Source organism: Cryptotermes secundus, unplaced genomic scaffold (genome assembly GCF_002891405.2).
Source record: "Cryptotermes secundus unplaced genomic scaffold, Csec_1.0 scaffold279, whole genome shotgun sequence".
NCBI classification, from domain to species: domain Eukaryota; kingdom Metazoa; phylum Arthropoda; class Insecta; order Blattodea; family Kalotermitidae; genus Cryptotermes; species Cryptotermes secundus.
The window spans coordinates 319,555-335,941 of record NW_019726227.1 but is presented as its reverse complement, the minus strand read 5'-3'; the positions used below and the strand labels follow the sequence as shown (position 1 = coordinate 335,941).

The 16,387-nt window shown below is 41.7% G+C and overlaps 1 protein-coding gene across 3 annotated transcripts in view; it reads left to right on the top strand.

Moving 5' to 3' along the window:
* Positions 1-16,387, top strand: part of LOC111863985 (nuclear pore complex protein Nup155) — a 28,165-nt gene that overhangs the window by 1,323 nt on the left and 10,455 nt on the right. For all 3 annotated transcript variants that reach the window (XM_023850848.2, XM_023850847.2, XM_033751267.1), the window contains exons 3-16: positions 1,160-1,297; positions 2,381-2,477; positions 3,137-3,300; positions 4,873-5,027; positions 7,395-7,666; positions 8,135-8,385; positions 8,652-8,941; positions 9,422-9,707; positions 11,580-11,800; positions 12,527-12,633; positions 13,186-13,414; positions 13,699-13,793; positions 14,915-15,011; positions 15,730-15,807. In XM_023850848.2, the coding sequence (XP_023706616.1) occupies positions 1,160-1,297; positions 2,381-2,477; positions 3,137-3,300; positions 4,873-5,027; positions 7,395-7,666; positions 8,135-8,385; positions 8,652-8,941; positions 9,422-9,707; positions 11,580-11,800; positions 12,527-12,633; positions 13,186-13,414; positions 13,699-13,793; positions 14,915-15,011; positions 15,730-15,807 (2,480 nt within the window). The remainder of the gene's footprint in view (positions 1-1,159; positions 1,298-2,380; positions 2,478-3,136; positions 3,301-4,872; positions 5,028-7,394; positions 7,667-8,134; positions 8,386-8,651; positions 8,942-9,421; positions 9,708-11,579; positions 11,801-12,526; positions 12,634-13,185; positions 13,415-13,698; positions 13,794-14,914; positions 15,012-15,729; positions 15,808-16,387) is intronic.

Genomic DNA, 16,387 nt, shown 5'->3' with positions numbered 1-16,387 from the left:
AACCATCAATTATTATGGGCGTTATAACATAGGTGTGCAGCTGAACGAAACATACACGTCGAACCCCCCCAGACGATTTAAATCCCTGACGAAACTTACACGACGAACCACGGCAACGGGTTAAATACAAACAGATTAAAACAAAGAATTTAAATTATCAGTAACATGAATCTTCTGTATACAATTCCACCCAAAATATATTAAGTACAAAAGATTATTATGCGCTTTAGTTTCAAGATAAATATAAGCAATAAATATAACACCTCACATACCAGTTAAATATCATATATACCTGTCACAGTCATACAAATAGTCTGAAATCATTTACATAATTTAATGTAATCGTGTGTTAAAAAATAAATTATTAATAAAGTATTATAAAAATATTCATCGTGAAGTAGTTTGGTAAAATTCATCAATTTTCTTTGTTTCATCTGTGGTGGCATACAGTAGCATAGTTGGTTGAGGCACTATGCTACAAAATGGAAGGTTGCAGGTTCGATTCCTGATGAGGTCATTGGATTTTGCAGTTGATCTAATCCTTCCAGCCTCACTGTGGCCTTGGGATTAACTCAATCTCTAACAAATGAGTACCAGGAATCTTCCTGGGGATAAAGGGGAGTAAGTAAGTCTGGCAACTGAACCTGAAGTTTTATAACCTGCTAATAGCGAAGTTCATATGATGACCCTAACAATTCTGTCAGCTGTCTGCATCAAGCAGTTCTTTGATTCATGCTCTTAGGTCTAAATTTTGGGAATTGGACATGCAGTGAATCCATTGAAAGGAAGATGGTTCTGTTGTTTTTCTGGAACATCTCTGAGGGAATATCATGCCTCAAAAATTGCATATGTATAGCAGGATCTCCAGTAAGCCAACTTTGGTTCCAATTGTTTGTTGAAAACAGTCTAGCAACTTCCCAGTGATGATATAAGGATCCATGACACACTTTCAGCTATATTTTAAGTACACTTTATGATGCATCATAACAATTATAATGATGTGAAATGTACCATGCCAGTTTCAGTTTCTCTGTTTGAATAAATCTTGTCATCTCATTCAGAGCAAATTAATTTCTAAGAGGAATAATTTCATTATGTAGCATTCTCATTGTCAGCTCTCCCCTTCAGCAAAATGTAAGAGGTTGGACGTGTGTTGCAGGCATTGCAACTGTGAGCGGTTTGAATGACATGGACTACCCAAGTGTAAATGGCCTGGTGTCTGGGATGTCTACTGTGAAGCATGTCACGACCACTAACAGGGTACCTCTGCCTCCAGAGGTGATGGAGCACTTTGGTCGTATCCTTTTCTGGAGAGTATATTTGTTACGACTTCCCTCAGTTCCATCATCCTCCAACTGTACATGGGGTTCTGTTCAGGGGAGTGCAGACATCAAGAGGTCATCCCGTAGCTCAGGCAGAGATGGTCACCAGTGGTCTGCTGTGACAACCCAGGGTAGCCCATGTGGGATTTGTGGTGAACAAAGTAGCACTAGGGCAGGATTTCCCGAAACACTTGGATTTGCTGCAGCCAGTTATCTATACTATTCTGTCATGAGGCTTGTTAAGGCTGCAGTCTCACCCAACCCCTACTGCCAGCAGGAGAAGGAAGCCAACCACTCACCTGCAGATATTATGGATATTAATGTCTGGAGCTTTGCCTCTGTGGCAACATATACCTTTTATTTTAGGTTACATAGGCTCATTGATACAGCAGCATATGAGCCTCTTACTTTTAATATTGTCATGTTTGGGGCGCGGCATGCGTGACAAAAATAACAGGTTCTAGATCTGGTGATTGGGTTTATTGAACACTTCCTCAAAATTACAATCAGTCATAGCATTATCACTAATCTTCACAATTCACTAAGACATGCTCCATTCTTGTCCTAGTACTCTCAACTACTGAACCCTGAACAACCTTAATTGTCCCCTATAAACCTTCGGCATGGACCACACACAGAAAACACATCAATTTCTTGGCAATGGATATTGTGTATTGTTGTCAGGCTTGGCCACTCATGCATTGCCTATCAGTGGACATCCTGTTGTTGCATATTTGTGGCTGTATGATGTGTTTAGCAGTCTGTTGCCTAGCAATGGATGTCCTATTGTTGGATGCATGTTGGTTGGGCTGTGTTTACATATTCATTTCCTAGATACAGCCCAAAATGTCACAACATCAACAGGACACTGGAGAGGTGCACGTAGTTTCAACATTTCTTGTGTTCCGGCATTTATTTACTGTGGATGAATCACACTGTTCACTAGCGTAAATTACTCTCTGTTAACATGTGTCATTGAGATGCATGCTGTGAAGAATTATATAGCTTTGTCATGTACAGTTCACTTCAGTCACTATGCTTTCCATAACTGGACACAGACATGCAGTGCCATTGTATGATGGGGCTGTTTACGGAAATCAACAGAGCCTGGCTCACTATAGATAGTGACATCTATGTGTGGACCTATGAGCATGGGTAAGGCTTGATGTTGAGCTGTTGAACAAAAGTGGTGAGAACCATAAGCTCAGAGGTGTACCACTGAATCCACTCCAGTCGACATTAGCATAACCTGTTTCCGTTATATGCATTTTAATGTTATCAACCATCCATATTTCAGTCATAAAGTGGCCTCATACTGAGATATTCCCTTAATCAAACTTCTGAATGTGTATGTTGTCACTCCTATCCAAGCTACATGACTTACCCACTATAACTTCCTTGATAAGGACAGACTAAATCATACAGTTTCTCTATCTGATATTTTCTGTTCAACGTTACATATTTCCTGGAGATCGTAAAGCATAAGTCAGTAAGTAACAAATAAGTCCTTAGATAAAGAAGTGATGGCCTGAGGATGAATCAGTTCAAAATCTTGAATGTTGTTTGTCTGCTATAAAACTGAATATCTTGTACATATGATTTTCCATGTCTCCATTTTCATTCGCTTGTCTCTCTGTGTATTCTGGTTGCTAGGGGACCATGTTATGTTTCCCTGTTTCATTTGATTGATAACTGGTTAATGCATAAAGCAATCACTACTCAGTGCCACAGCTGTAAATTGTATAGAAGATGTGATGCTGTGATGGGATTTTGTGGGGATATTGTTGATCAGATTGGAGTCTATGTGCTTTCAGGACTGACGTGGCCTACTTTGATGGTCTGGGAGAAACGATTGTGAGCGTGGGGCTGGCGAAACCCAAACCAGGAGTGTTCCACAAATTTGTGAAGCACTTGCTGGTCCTGACGACCACTGTCGAGATTGTAATCCTGGGAGTTACGTTCTCAGCAACGAAAGATGGTATGTGACTGTTAGTGCTGAGGCACGAGTTTGTGAACAGCAGCTTACACAGTTTGTAGCGCAGAGACTGAATCATGGTACCATTAACTAGATTATGGTAATTGTAGGAGTGGGTTGAGACTGTGGTCCTGATGAGAGGTGAGTATGGAGCATTGATAGAATGACAATTGGTATGGAAAAAACCAACCAAAATGCTTGGAGAGAAGCCTGCACCAGCGCCACACCATAAATCCCACATGGAATGCTGTTGAACATGATTCTTATCCATTTCTGTCTTCCTCCTGTCCCAGATAGATCGATGGGTATACGTGCTGCAGTCCTCATGTAGCATCAAACTATAACAGAGGAGAAGTTGGGGACGAAACACTTTGGCCTGTTTTCATGTATTATCCCAGCATTTTCTCCCAAGGACCAAGGAGGAATATAAAAAAATCCTCAGGCAGGATAGTTGATGTCCTGGCTGAGATTCAAACCAGACACTTCATAAACATAGGTCAGAAATTTTATGAATATGAGCCAACCAGTTATATCTGACTGACCTCACAGCCTAAGATCCATCTTAATGTTATCCTCACAGCTATTGAGAGGTCTAAGAAGTTTCGCATTTAAAAAAAGCCTGTTAATCATTTCTATACATCTGTTGTCTCACTGATCCAAGCTACGTGTCTATCCCATTGTAATGTCCGTCTCATTACCCTAGCAATACCATGCAGCCTCTTCAAATTGTGGACATCAAGAAATGTATGTCATGTGACTTCTGATTTTCTTCTTCAGTCCGACAGCTTGTTGTCTCTTGGCCAGTTGGATTCTTCTGTAGTGCCCAGAGCCAACATGCAGTATTTCCCCCTCCTGTGGCCCAGGTTGGATCATGAGGGACAACACAGCTGTGCAAGTTCTGTACCCTTCAGAACATCTGCCCTCTTCACTTTGCTGTGAATGCAGATTTTTTAAAACTCATAGCTATAGCAGTGTAATGGAAGAGATTACACTTGAATACAAAGTCGACAGCTTGTCAGAAAGGAAAGATGGTTCAACTTTCACAGTGTTTACAATATTGAAGGAGATAAGCTATGAGTATTAATGAAATTCGTTTGGTAGTCTAATTTTGTGTAGGTATGACGTCTGTGCGACCAGTGGAACACCACAGGCACAGGAGCTTAACAGATGTCACAGCCTATACACACATGTTATGAAGAGGGTTACTTTCATTATGAATGTGGTAATGTAAACATTTTCATTTGATTAGGTGAGAAAATTAAACAGTAATGGGTTAATGTACAGTTTACATGCCACTAGTGTAGCGTGTGTTTTACATTTAAGTACTTTTACAAAAGTATAGTTGCTTATTTTGTTTCATACTAGGCAAATAACCTTGGAATTGCAGCCAATATGTGCAGATAAACCTCCCCTATGTGTCATGTGTTTTATCATGGCATCTGGAGCTTAGTTAGATTTCCAACACATGTCACTTAGAGGCAGGGAAGATACACAAATGTTTTCAAGTCCTGAGGCCAAGAATGCCAACTTACCTGTGTTAATACTTGGAACAGTGCTGGTATTCAACTGTTTCAGGTCCGTTGGGTCAGTTGGAGGAAATGCATCTGCTGCCTGAACCCGTGTTTGTGTTGCCAACTGATGGAGTTGCCATTAATACAATTGCCAGCACCAGTTCAGGGCGGATCTTCCTGGGAGGGCGCGATGGGAGTTTATATGAAGTGGTTTACCAGGTAAGATTCCTTGTTTCAGCAAGGGGCTATATTCTTTCCGGAGGAACATCATAAGTTTGTGAGAGATAATGCAGATACCAACACTACATGAATGTATGACATAGGTTTTTGGCAATTTACCACACAAAACTGTGAAAGCTTTCCAACTTTTGGAAAACCTTCAACATTCTATGAAATGTATTTCTGAATGCCAAAGTCATGCATTGAACTGCAGCCACAAAAGAAATTAACTGCAAGAGGTGGGTGCACATTTGTTCAAGTTAAGTATGGTATATGTCAACTTTTATTTTTGGCTATATGTTCCAGTTTTGTCTTCTCATTATCAGACATACTGAGACAGGCTTCAGTTGCGAGAATTCATTTCAACTCTCAGCTTTCATGTAAGGTGTGTCATAAAATATTATAGTTGAATGATAACAGTTACTGCTTCTTCATATCTCAAAGTCCTGGGCTCAGATCTCACTACGGAGACCACTTCTCCTTACTGATGTTTCTGGTTTTCCTCAGTCCCCTCAGACAGATGCTGAGGTCACTACTGCTGCATCCCTGCAGTGTTTACTGAACTTTGTGGTTGAGTGTACAGCAGTCCAGCTTTATGTTCAGAATATCTGGGGTTCGGATGTCAACTGAAGACTGGTTATCCTGAGGTTCTCTCATGATTTTATTATTATTAGTATCATTGTTGTATAAACTGTGATTGGGGTTATTACCCAGTGGCAGTGGCACTACAGTAAGACACACACAAATAACACACCATGCTCAAACAAAACATAGCACACAAAACTACACAAACAGGAATATAATGCAAATAAATTACAACTGAAATTATATAAATTAATATTAATAAAACGATGATCATACTATACACTAAACAGTAACATTAATGGAATATGTAATGTCATGAACTGATGCACTCACAGTTTGTAATGTTATGAACTGATGCACTCACAGTTTGTAATGTCATGAACTGATTCACTCACAGTTTGTAATGTCATGAACTGATGCACTCACAGTTCAGCCTGACCTTTCCTTCACCTCACTTCACTGCATATTTTGATGATTTCCCCCACACATTCTCTTTGCCTTATTTATCACTTTCCTAACTAACCATTTTCCTAAAATTACTTGGTTTGCAGGGGGAGTCCCTAAAGCATCTGCCAGTGGTTAGTTCCAGAGCTGGATGGTCCTATTTACAAAGGAATATTTTCCATTACCTGTATTTTGCTTTCTGCACCTAATTTTCCTCTCATGGTCAACCCTGCCCAGATCTTTGTAATCTATCACCTATAGCCTTCCAAGCCCGTACTCTTTTGTACGCTTTGAAGAGAGCGCATATGGAAGCTATCTTTCTGTGCTGTGTCAAGGTTTCCTAGTTCAAATCATTTCTATGATATGCAAATTTTGCCGTGCTGCTTTGCGCCCAGTCTGGCACATTTATCTGTCCCTTTCTGTAAGGATTCCAGCACACTGCCCCATATTGAAGAATCAGATGCAGTAGTGATGTGTAGGCTAAATTTTTAATGCTACCAGTTTGCTTTTCAAGAATAAGCATTGTAAAATGAAGTACCTTCCAGGCTTTTTTCACCATGTAATTAACTTGATCAACCCAACTTAAATCGCTGCTTAAAATTATTCCCAAGTATTTATAGCTGCTCACTTCAGGAATTACTGTGTCCCATAATGAATAATTTAGTGGTTCCATCACTCGGACTTTCACGAAACAAACTGCCCTGCTTTTAGGTGGATTAATTATCATCTCATTTTCAACCACCTACTTCCCCAGCCTGTTGAAATCTATTTGCAACTTTTCCGTGTCTTTATTATTTATAATTTTCCTATATATTGTACAGTCATATGTGAAAAGCCTAATAGTTGACTCAGTGCTTCCCTGAAAATGCTGGGAATGCCTCAGATTCGGCCGTAATCAACTCATTCCACATTCTTTTCAAATTCATTATTCTATAATGTCCTTTCCTTCAGTGCTGTATAGCAGTTGTCACCAAACTGTGGGTCATGAGCAGCGTGTGGCTTTCTTGAGCTGTGAGTGTGACATGCATACAGAAATGTTGATCATGGATTAAATACACAAAATCCTCTGTTAACCATATACCTAAACCCATACACCATCCATTCCATGCCTATCTGCACAGTTTCCAAACTTCTGACAATTATAATATGCAGTTCCAGTGTCGAGTAGGTCTACTCACCGCTGTTGTACAGTGTGGGCTATAGACAGCATTGTTAAACAGACTCTAAATAAATTAAATCATAATGGGTCAGTAAGGTCCAGACATTACATCCAACATCTGCAATCAGCTGAACCCTGGGTCTGTATGGACTCAACTGTCACTTTATAATTGTTACCAGGCAGCAGGCAGTTGGTTCGGGAGGCGCTGCAAGAAGGTGAATCACTCGACAGGGACGCTGTCATTCCTTGTGCCATCGTTCCTGAATCTGGCATTTGGCGAGGAGGATCCTATAGCACAGATCAGCATAGACAACAGTCGCAACATCTTGTTCACACTAACAGAGAAGGGTCGCATTGAGGTGTTCGACCTGGGAGGGGGAGGCATGTCCACCAGCAAAGTGACAAGCATGAACCAGATCACCATTGTCCAGTATGCTGTAAGCATAGTGAAGTAAGTTGCATGAACATTCTCAAGCAAAGTGATAGCCGTGTATATGTACTGCCTGCTATATAACATTAACATTAAAATTCTCACAGTAAACAGCAATTATTTAGTAAACAGCCTTTAACAGGCTGGTCTCTAGTGGAGGTATTGTATTTCCGTTGTGGTTGAAACTGGAATTTCGGATGTTATTTGGATGAATTTCAGACTTCCAGGAATTAATACAGGGTATCATTTTATGTATTAGGATGCACATATCTTGTTTCACTGATCCAAGCTACATGTTCTCCCATTTGGATTGTTTTTGAGTGGTCTGTCTAACTGCTGGATAAATTGTTTGCTCTCACAGTGCAGTCATGTAACATCCTTTCCCACATCTTTTCATGCATTTGTCTGAATAGTCTTAATTCTTCAGCGTCTGATTTCAGAGAGATATCAATCATCATTGTGTGTAAGCCATGGATTTGTCTCTCACAGGACACTGGATGGCAGTAACTTCCGCCCACTGGCGAGCGTGTGTGCCATAGAGGCGGATGAGTCCTCACATCTGAACCTGGTGGCAGTGACTCAGACTGGCGTTCGACTCTACTTCACAACAGGATCAATTACAAATGTCAATGTAAGACCATACACACTGCAGCTGATGCATGTACGTCTTCCCCCTGGGTTTGCTGCAAACGCTCCATCATCGCGTCCCAACAGAGTGCGCATGGCTCATTATAAGTGTGGTGAGTTAGATTTCACGGGATGTCTGGAGATAGTTTGCATAAACATTGGACTTCAGTCATTAATTGTTTGCGAAGCAGTCTGGATGCTAAAATGTTCTCAACTGATGAGTAATTGTGTCTCCTGAATAGGATTTATTCTTCATAGTGTTTGTGTACTACTGAGTCCATTATTTCATGCCATTTCCATCACTATATACAGTGAATTGTAAGATATGCCCATGCCCAATCGCAAGGCCTCTGTCTAATCTGGAATGCTGTGTGCTTAGGGAACCTGCTACTGGTGACGGCACCAGGCAGTGAACGTGACGTCTTGTGGTGCCTATCAAGTGACCCGTACCCGTTCCATCCATACCTGGTGGAGGCGCAGACTCTGATACCTCTTGAAGGCATTGTCTGGGCAATGGCGGAGGTGCAGGGTGGTGATGTGAAGGCCATACTACCCAGTGTGAACTTCCGTGAATCCAGAGCCGAGGACCCTGTCATGATGCCCGATCCTCCGTTGGTGGTCAGGCAGCACATGGAGTCGCCAAGGAAGTACATCATACTCACACAGCAGGTTTGCGGTAGTACTTTGATTTTCCGGTGTTTTGGGAACATAAGGAACGTGACCTCACCTGCAGATCATGGCTTCTCATTGTGGGGCCTTGGGTTCAGTCCTGGGGGACTTCACATGCGATTCACGGTGCAGAAAGTGGCACTGGAATGGGTTTATTTCTGAGTTCTTACAGTTTCCCCTGCTACTCATGATCCAACCATTGATCCATACTCATTAATCTGTGCCCTTTGAGGTGTGTGATAGCCCTGTCAGGCAGCGCATTATCACATCCTCGGTCTTTAAGCTGGAAACTCATCTCAGACCCAACATTTTGCAGATCACACAGTATGGCCATTAAGTTCTTTATTAGTTTTAAATATGCATCATGTCAAAAGTGTGTCAAAGAAGTTTGTTTTTAATGACATCCGTGCTTGTCATGTAGCATAGAACACATTTTCTGTCAACTGCTGGCAGTGTTTGAACCATTGTTGTGGATTGCAGGGGGCAGAGATCTTGCAGAAGCTGCGGCCAGTGGACCTGCTACGCCAGCTGCTGGTTGAGAACCGGGGACCTGAAGCTGAAGCAGTGAAGTTATTCTTTCAGGCCCAGAAGGAGGAACAGGCTTGTGCCACAAGCCTGATACTGGCCTGCTTGCAAAGCGCACAGAACCTGCAGGTGGCAGAGTGGGCCACTCGTGCCTTCTTCATGTACGGAGGTGAACCCAAGATCAGAGCTGTTGTCTCCCCCGCTGCATCCCCTTCTTTCCAGTACTCCATGGCGAGTGGAGGTGAGTGAGATGGTAAGGTTATTGGCTTCAGGGATGGGGCGCTTTGCTGCAGCTGTGCCTGATGGCAACCTGAAAGTCTAAATGGATAGATGTTCATTGTACATGCATACAAACACTGGCTGTGTAAAATGGTACAGTACAGCGAAGCCTACATTTGAGGTTTCTTCAAGGAGTACTGAACTGAGGAAAATCTTAAGTGACTGAAAACATTTACGAGGGATCATTGAAATTGGATATTAACCTTTAACATGTGGACTTTTAAATTGCCGGGAGCCCTCTGCAGCCAGAATTTAAATGGCCCTAAGTCTTTAACATTGCAAACTTTAAAAAAAAACTACAAATTTTCTGTTCCATGCAACATAGAAATATGAACTAAAAACTACCTGAAAGGCAATAAAATTTTCTATATATGCACAAAAGAGAAATTTTTACAAATGAAAATTAACTGTGATTATTTTGCCATGAAATGCAAAATAAATTCTTTATTATATATATTATGAAATTCCAAAGGACTTACCCATAGTTTTTTGTTCGACCTTGAGACATGGTGATACTGCAGATTTGATCACACTATATACAACAATATTTTGTTCAGACTCTAGGCGAGTTTGAACTGCGTCACTTCACAGTTTATGATACCTCACACTCTGACACGCATGTGCCACTTCTCAAAGCAGCCCATGTTGCACAGCCCAACATCACACTTATTTTACAATAGAAAATGGTGCTCCTGCTTTTCTTATTTAGCAAACACACACAACAATGTCTTTGTTTCCCTTTTGTTTGCCAGTGTCGTGAAAGTTTCAGCTCCAGTTGACTCAGTTGGGCCCCAGATGAACTTTGACTCCCCCAAGAAATGCCATCTTGGGGGAAGGGGGTTTCCAGCTAAATTGAATAAATTATGTTGATTGACAAAGCAATACACTCAGCTGTTGGTAATACTCACAAAATAGTGATGCAAAGTAATTATAATACTAGTCGAAAAGAGTGCCAGCCCGACACTGATACCAAAAGTCGCAGTGGCGAAGATGCCTTTTACTTACAAAGTAATACTGGCTCAGTAGGTTTATACCTCTTCCAAGACACAAAATAAAAATAATATATAAAGAAATATATAACAGTCTGACACTGACTTTCTAACTGATAATTTGTTACTGGAAACCAATCCTTGAATACATCACACTTCCTTGAAAGCTCTAGCAGCAATAACATGCGAGCACAGATGAATGTTTCCTCCTCAATTCTTAAAACAAAGCTGGGTTCTATTTGGCTGACCAGGTTATAAACAGTCATATCTAAACGTAAATAGTATCGAAACCAATACCATGATAAACAATTCCATTGTTCAGAGTTAACGAATGAACCACTGAAATGACCTTGCATGGGTTTTGGTTTCAAACACAGATCAAACTGTCAGCACTCCCAAAGGGAGCACATGTCCTGTGTTAGATAAATCTAACATTCAGACACCCTGGTGTGTTACTTGCTGTAGATATATATAACATTCGTTCGTTAAAGGTTAAATGAGGGAAACCTTACATTTACGAGCATTAAATGAGGTACCACTATATTTACACACTCACACACACACACACAAGCAAACAAACAAACAAATGTGATGCTGCAATATAATAGGGCATATTGTTGTGTTTTTCCTTGTAGGACTTTCTCAGGCCTCTGTCAGTATTGATCTGTCCATTCTGTTTCAATAAAATAGTATTTTCTTTTCCTTTATCTCTCTGTCGTCTACTTTATAGTTCGTTGAGTCCATTCTACGGGGTGCATCACTAACCCTGTCAGTTTTACACTTCACTGTGAGATGCATGAGACCCAGCTCTGTTTCATATACCAGGTCATGTCTGTGTCTTTCAGCATTTAGCCCCACAGTCGTATCGACTCCATACGCACAATCCCACGTCACTGGAAGCCCACAGCAGAATATCTCCCTAAGTACCAGTGAACCCAGCATTGGCACGGGTAGCATACAGTATTCTCACCGCCACAATGGACTGTACCTGTATGTTGGACGCATTGTTCGGCCACTGTGGAATGTTAAAATTGTCAGCAAGGCAACTCTGGACAAGATGCAGTTTGTAAGTAAACAGCAGATGTGGGAGTCAGTCAAGTTATTTTTCTACTTATATGTTTCTTTTTAAGGAGTAATTTACTGGTCCTGTCAGTACTGAGAGTATGGAGCACTTGTGCTGTAGAGCGACAGCTCACTACTACAGGCTAAAGCTCACCATGGAAGCCTGTTTCTCCACAATTGCAAGATCCTGACCTAGTTCACATATTTTCCATAATATTGTAGCTGAACAGTATGTAGTGCTTGATAATCCTGCTTCCTCTTCTGGGAGTCTGAGTCATATATGTCAGGTGGGTGATAACAGTTCTCTGGTTCTACACTGGGGACCTCAGTGGCATGATCTTCATACCCAGTACAAAGAAACTGACAAATTTGTTCCTGTAACTGGTGATCATAATTGAATGAGGATAGTTGGCAGAATTAGCACATTGTGTAGTGATAACGGAGGCCGCAGGACAAAGTCACATGGAAGTTGGGGGTGACAGTACTCAGGGCCTGCCTTCAATCCACTTTGGCCTATGTCAACCAACCCAAAGTACTTGTTACAAATGAGGCTATCAGTGCCAACATTCATGTGAACAGAGTGGCAGGATGACTGGAGGGACAGGTGTGACAGCTTGAGGGAGATTTGGTGGGGGGTGGACCCTTGAGACTTCTTTGTATCAATCTCAGTGTAAGCAGAGTAGTTTGAACAGCAAAGGGAGCCAACTGACAGTTGTCCTGTGTGTTGCAGCTGTGCAGTTCTGTGTCAAGAGAGGACTGTGTTTGGATCCTGGGCCACCTGCAGGCCCTGCGGAACTTCCTGGAGAAGAACACACAGCTCTCAGTCTCTGGAGTCATGTAAGTAAAGTGCCAACTCCTCCTGTACCACTGCACCACATGCAGGCTAACAGTTCAGCCAGGGCACCAGTGACTGTATAAGGGGACTAGTTACATAATGCAACTGCTGAACATGTGTATTGTTATCTTGTGGCGTGTAATATTGTCTCGCTGTAGCTGCCGCTCTCTGCCTTGTCATACCCTTCATCCCTGAAGATTGAGACGGTTGATTCCTCTGAAATGTTGGCAGACTTCTACCAAATTACATGGTGTCACATCCCATTTGATGCTGCTTGTTGTTTTGAAGTGCTACATGTTTTGACCCCTTCAGGAGTCAGAACAACAAATATACCTGACAGTACATTTGGTCACTGCTTGCATTTGACAGCGTTGCTGTTGTTTGCTTCAAGGTGAACTCCTGTGACACAGAAGTAATTCTGGAACCCTTCAGTTCAGTTCCCATAGAGCTGTACATCTCCCGAAGGCAGAATGTGGTAAGAATGGAGTATTGCAGCGGGGATGTGTCCCCAAGTTTGGAGAGCCCTGTGATCCATTTTTTTATTCTGTGAACAGGAATATCCACCTGCAGAACACAATGCTGCGGCATGCAGGCCACGACTCGTTTGAAACATCATTACATCACCGCACACCCCAGAGGAACCGGGAGCAGGAGGCCCAGTTAGAAGAGAAGCATTCGCTTGATGCTTTGAAAGCATTTGTGGCACATACATGTGAAGTACTGGGCATGTGGCGCATACTGTGTGAGCATCAGTTCCACGTCATAGCAGACACCCTTAGTAAGGTGAGGCAACTGAGTAGGAGCGTGTACAGTCATATCCAAAATGCCTTTCTTGAAGTAAAGTGAGATTGCAGTACTGCTGTCCATCATCATTCTGCGTATATTAGTGATTAAATAATTTGACTGAAGATGAAGTATGTTACAATATTTGTTACAACTCATTACAGGAGGCCGTGAATGTTTTCTTTCCCCACACTTGTCCTTCTGTTTCATTCAGTGCTACATAGCTTCACTGCCTGAAACACAAGTATGAAATAAGCCATCAGTCAAACTCTGGTCTGTTGCAGGACCTGCAGAATCAGCTGCAACAGATGAATTTCAGAAATCTTGTACTGGAAGGTCAGGATGTCTGCTCTGTCCTCATCAGCAGCCTCATCAACAGGTCAGGAACTAGAACCTTGTGCTGCCAAATTTCCCACTCTGCTTTGTAAGGATGGCACGATTAAGTGTATGCAGTCACATTTTTTGCATGGTTTTGTCAACACTTAATTTAAAGGTAAATTGTCCCTGTGCCTAATTAAGCACCAAACAGTGAAGATGGAGGTGAGTGATCAGCTTCATGCCCCACTGCTTTACCATCAGGAGAAGTGCCCTTGATTCCCATTGGATAGGCTGGATGCTGCAGAGAAGAGAAAAATGTATTGCCCTTGCTAGGAATTTGAACCCCTGTTCCTTAGCAATCTGGCCCATTGCTATGCTGACTGAGCTGTCCCTGCCCTTGTAACTCACTTAATGGCAACTCATAAAGACACCAGAAAGTTTTCCATTGATTCCCAAAGCTGTGAAAAAGCATGCCACCATGTAACTACAATCCAAGTGCTAAAAGAATGAAGTTTACCAAGAAACAGAGATGTTTCATAAATGTAAGGCATTTTGACTGTATTTTATGTTCAGTTCATTGATTCATTCATTTTTTCAGTATTCTTATCAAAGACCAATTGTACACAACAAGTAGAGGGAGAATGAAAAGTCTTCACTGCTAAGTTGTATGCTTAATGCCATTTTGAGGCTCTGTGATGTTTTAAATGTATGGAAAATTAGCACTTTCATAGTGACTTACTTTTGAGCCCTCATAACTTGGCAGTGTGGTACCAAAATCAAAGTTCCTGGGGGGAAAAACCTTAAAAAGGTGCAAACTACACAAAAAATGGTCATGGTTCAAGGACCATTTAGTGCCAACCCCTGTATTGTGTTTTGCTCCAGTCCTGATGCATGCATAGTTTTTGTAGGAAATCCCAAAAGAAAGATTCTACTTGGACAACCAGGATAACATTAAAATGAACTGTAAAGAAATGGGATGATGTATTGCAGTGTCGGGTGCTTGTGATCACAGTAATGAAATTCAGGTTCCATAAAACTAGAACTTGTTGACCAGCAGAGCAACTTTAAGCTTTTCAAGCAGGACTAGTTCCATTTTTGAGGAATCTCATGTTCAATGCTAGGGGCTGACCACATAGCGCAGGGCATGCCCATTAATGAGCATATTCATGCTGATGTGTACAGATATCTGGATGATAATGCTTCAGTGGATGCAATCAGCTGTAAGCTGCGTGAGGTCTGCCCGAGTCTGTACAGGAGGGAAGATGCTGCATGCTCCAAGGTAACAGACTACGTATCCTTGTTTGAGTCACTTCTAGAGCATTCCAGTGAGCAAGCAGAACAGAGTGTTATACTTCAGAAACACGACCTATGTCTATACTCATGTGCAAGGATTGGGAGACACCTGCTCAATTGTGTCTACTAGAGGGAATTAATCTCCACATGAATGACTGAGGTAGCTTTTTGTTAGTGACCCAACTGACGGCCTCTCCACCTCCCTGCCTGTGGACAAGAACAGATCCTGTTTCTGAGTCGTCATGTTCACTTTAGAGCACTTGATGATGGGCAAATTCTTGGTAATCATTGTTCAAGGCTAAATTACACCAACTTGAGTTCTTATATGTCAAGTATAAAAGTAAAGCTAAAGTCATCCCTGTGCTTAATTAACTACACACTGTACCACGAAGATGTAGGGTGTGGAGGTATCCATATATTCTTAACCTTGTCTGTGCATGGAAATGAGCAGTCAGTTTCATGCCCAAACCACTTTAGTTGGGGGGGGGGATATCCCAATGGCCATTGCATAGGAAACTGCGTGTTCTCCAAAGCCCTGCCAGAAATCAACTCCCAGTTCCTCAGCCATTTGGCTTGCAGCCTGTTGCTATACCGACTGAGCAGTGGAAGTTGTTTTTGTATGGAGCCACTGGGCCAGTCACAGCAGACCCTACACGTCTCTCTTGTTTAATTTCCAGTAAGTTCCTTGAGCTTCCTTGTTGCAGGCAAGCGAGATGCTCCTGAGTGCAAAAACAATTAAGAACCCAGAGGAACGAGAGGCAAAGCTACGGGAGGCTCTGCAGGTTTGCAAACTCTTTGAATTTTGATGTGTCTTCAGGGCCATTTAGCAAGTCCTGAGTTTAGATTTCAGGCTCAGGACCTCATCTGCATATCCTGGCAGTGTGAGTCTCAAATGTTTGAGTTCAGATCAAGAAAAATATCTTGATATTGATTTAGACGTTGACTTCCCATTCTTGAACTTCGAGGATCTTCAGATAACTCTTCTTGCTTTGTCCAGTAGCGTGCAAACTGCGTGACCCATCAGAATCACAACAGTTGGCAACTCCAGCAGGAATCACCTTGACAAAATCTGTCTCTGTCTCCTGCTTTCTGCCTCTGGAGAAAAAGGACATGGCCCTAGAATTGAATATCTTTTTTCTTCAAATACAATGATTATGAACATTTTTTACTAAAAGGGATCTAATATCAAAAGTATCACATTTGTAATATTTTCAAAATATGGCCATTATACATTTTTACAGTAAACCTTTTTTTTAATAGAAAAATTTCTTGTCTCATTTATCAAAATTTTTCCAAATTTGTTTCTCGGTCTTATCATGAACTGAGAAAATAATCCTGCCTAGTTTTCAACTGTTTCTACAT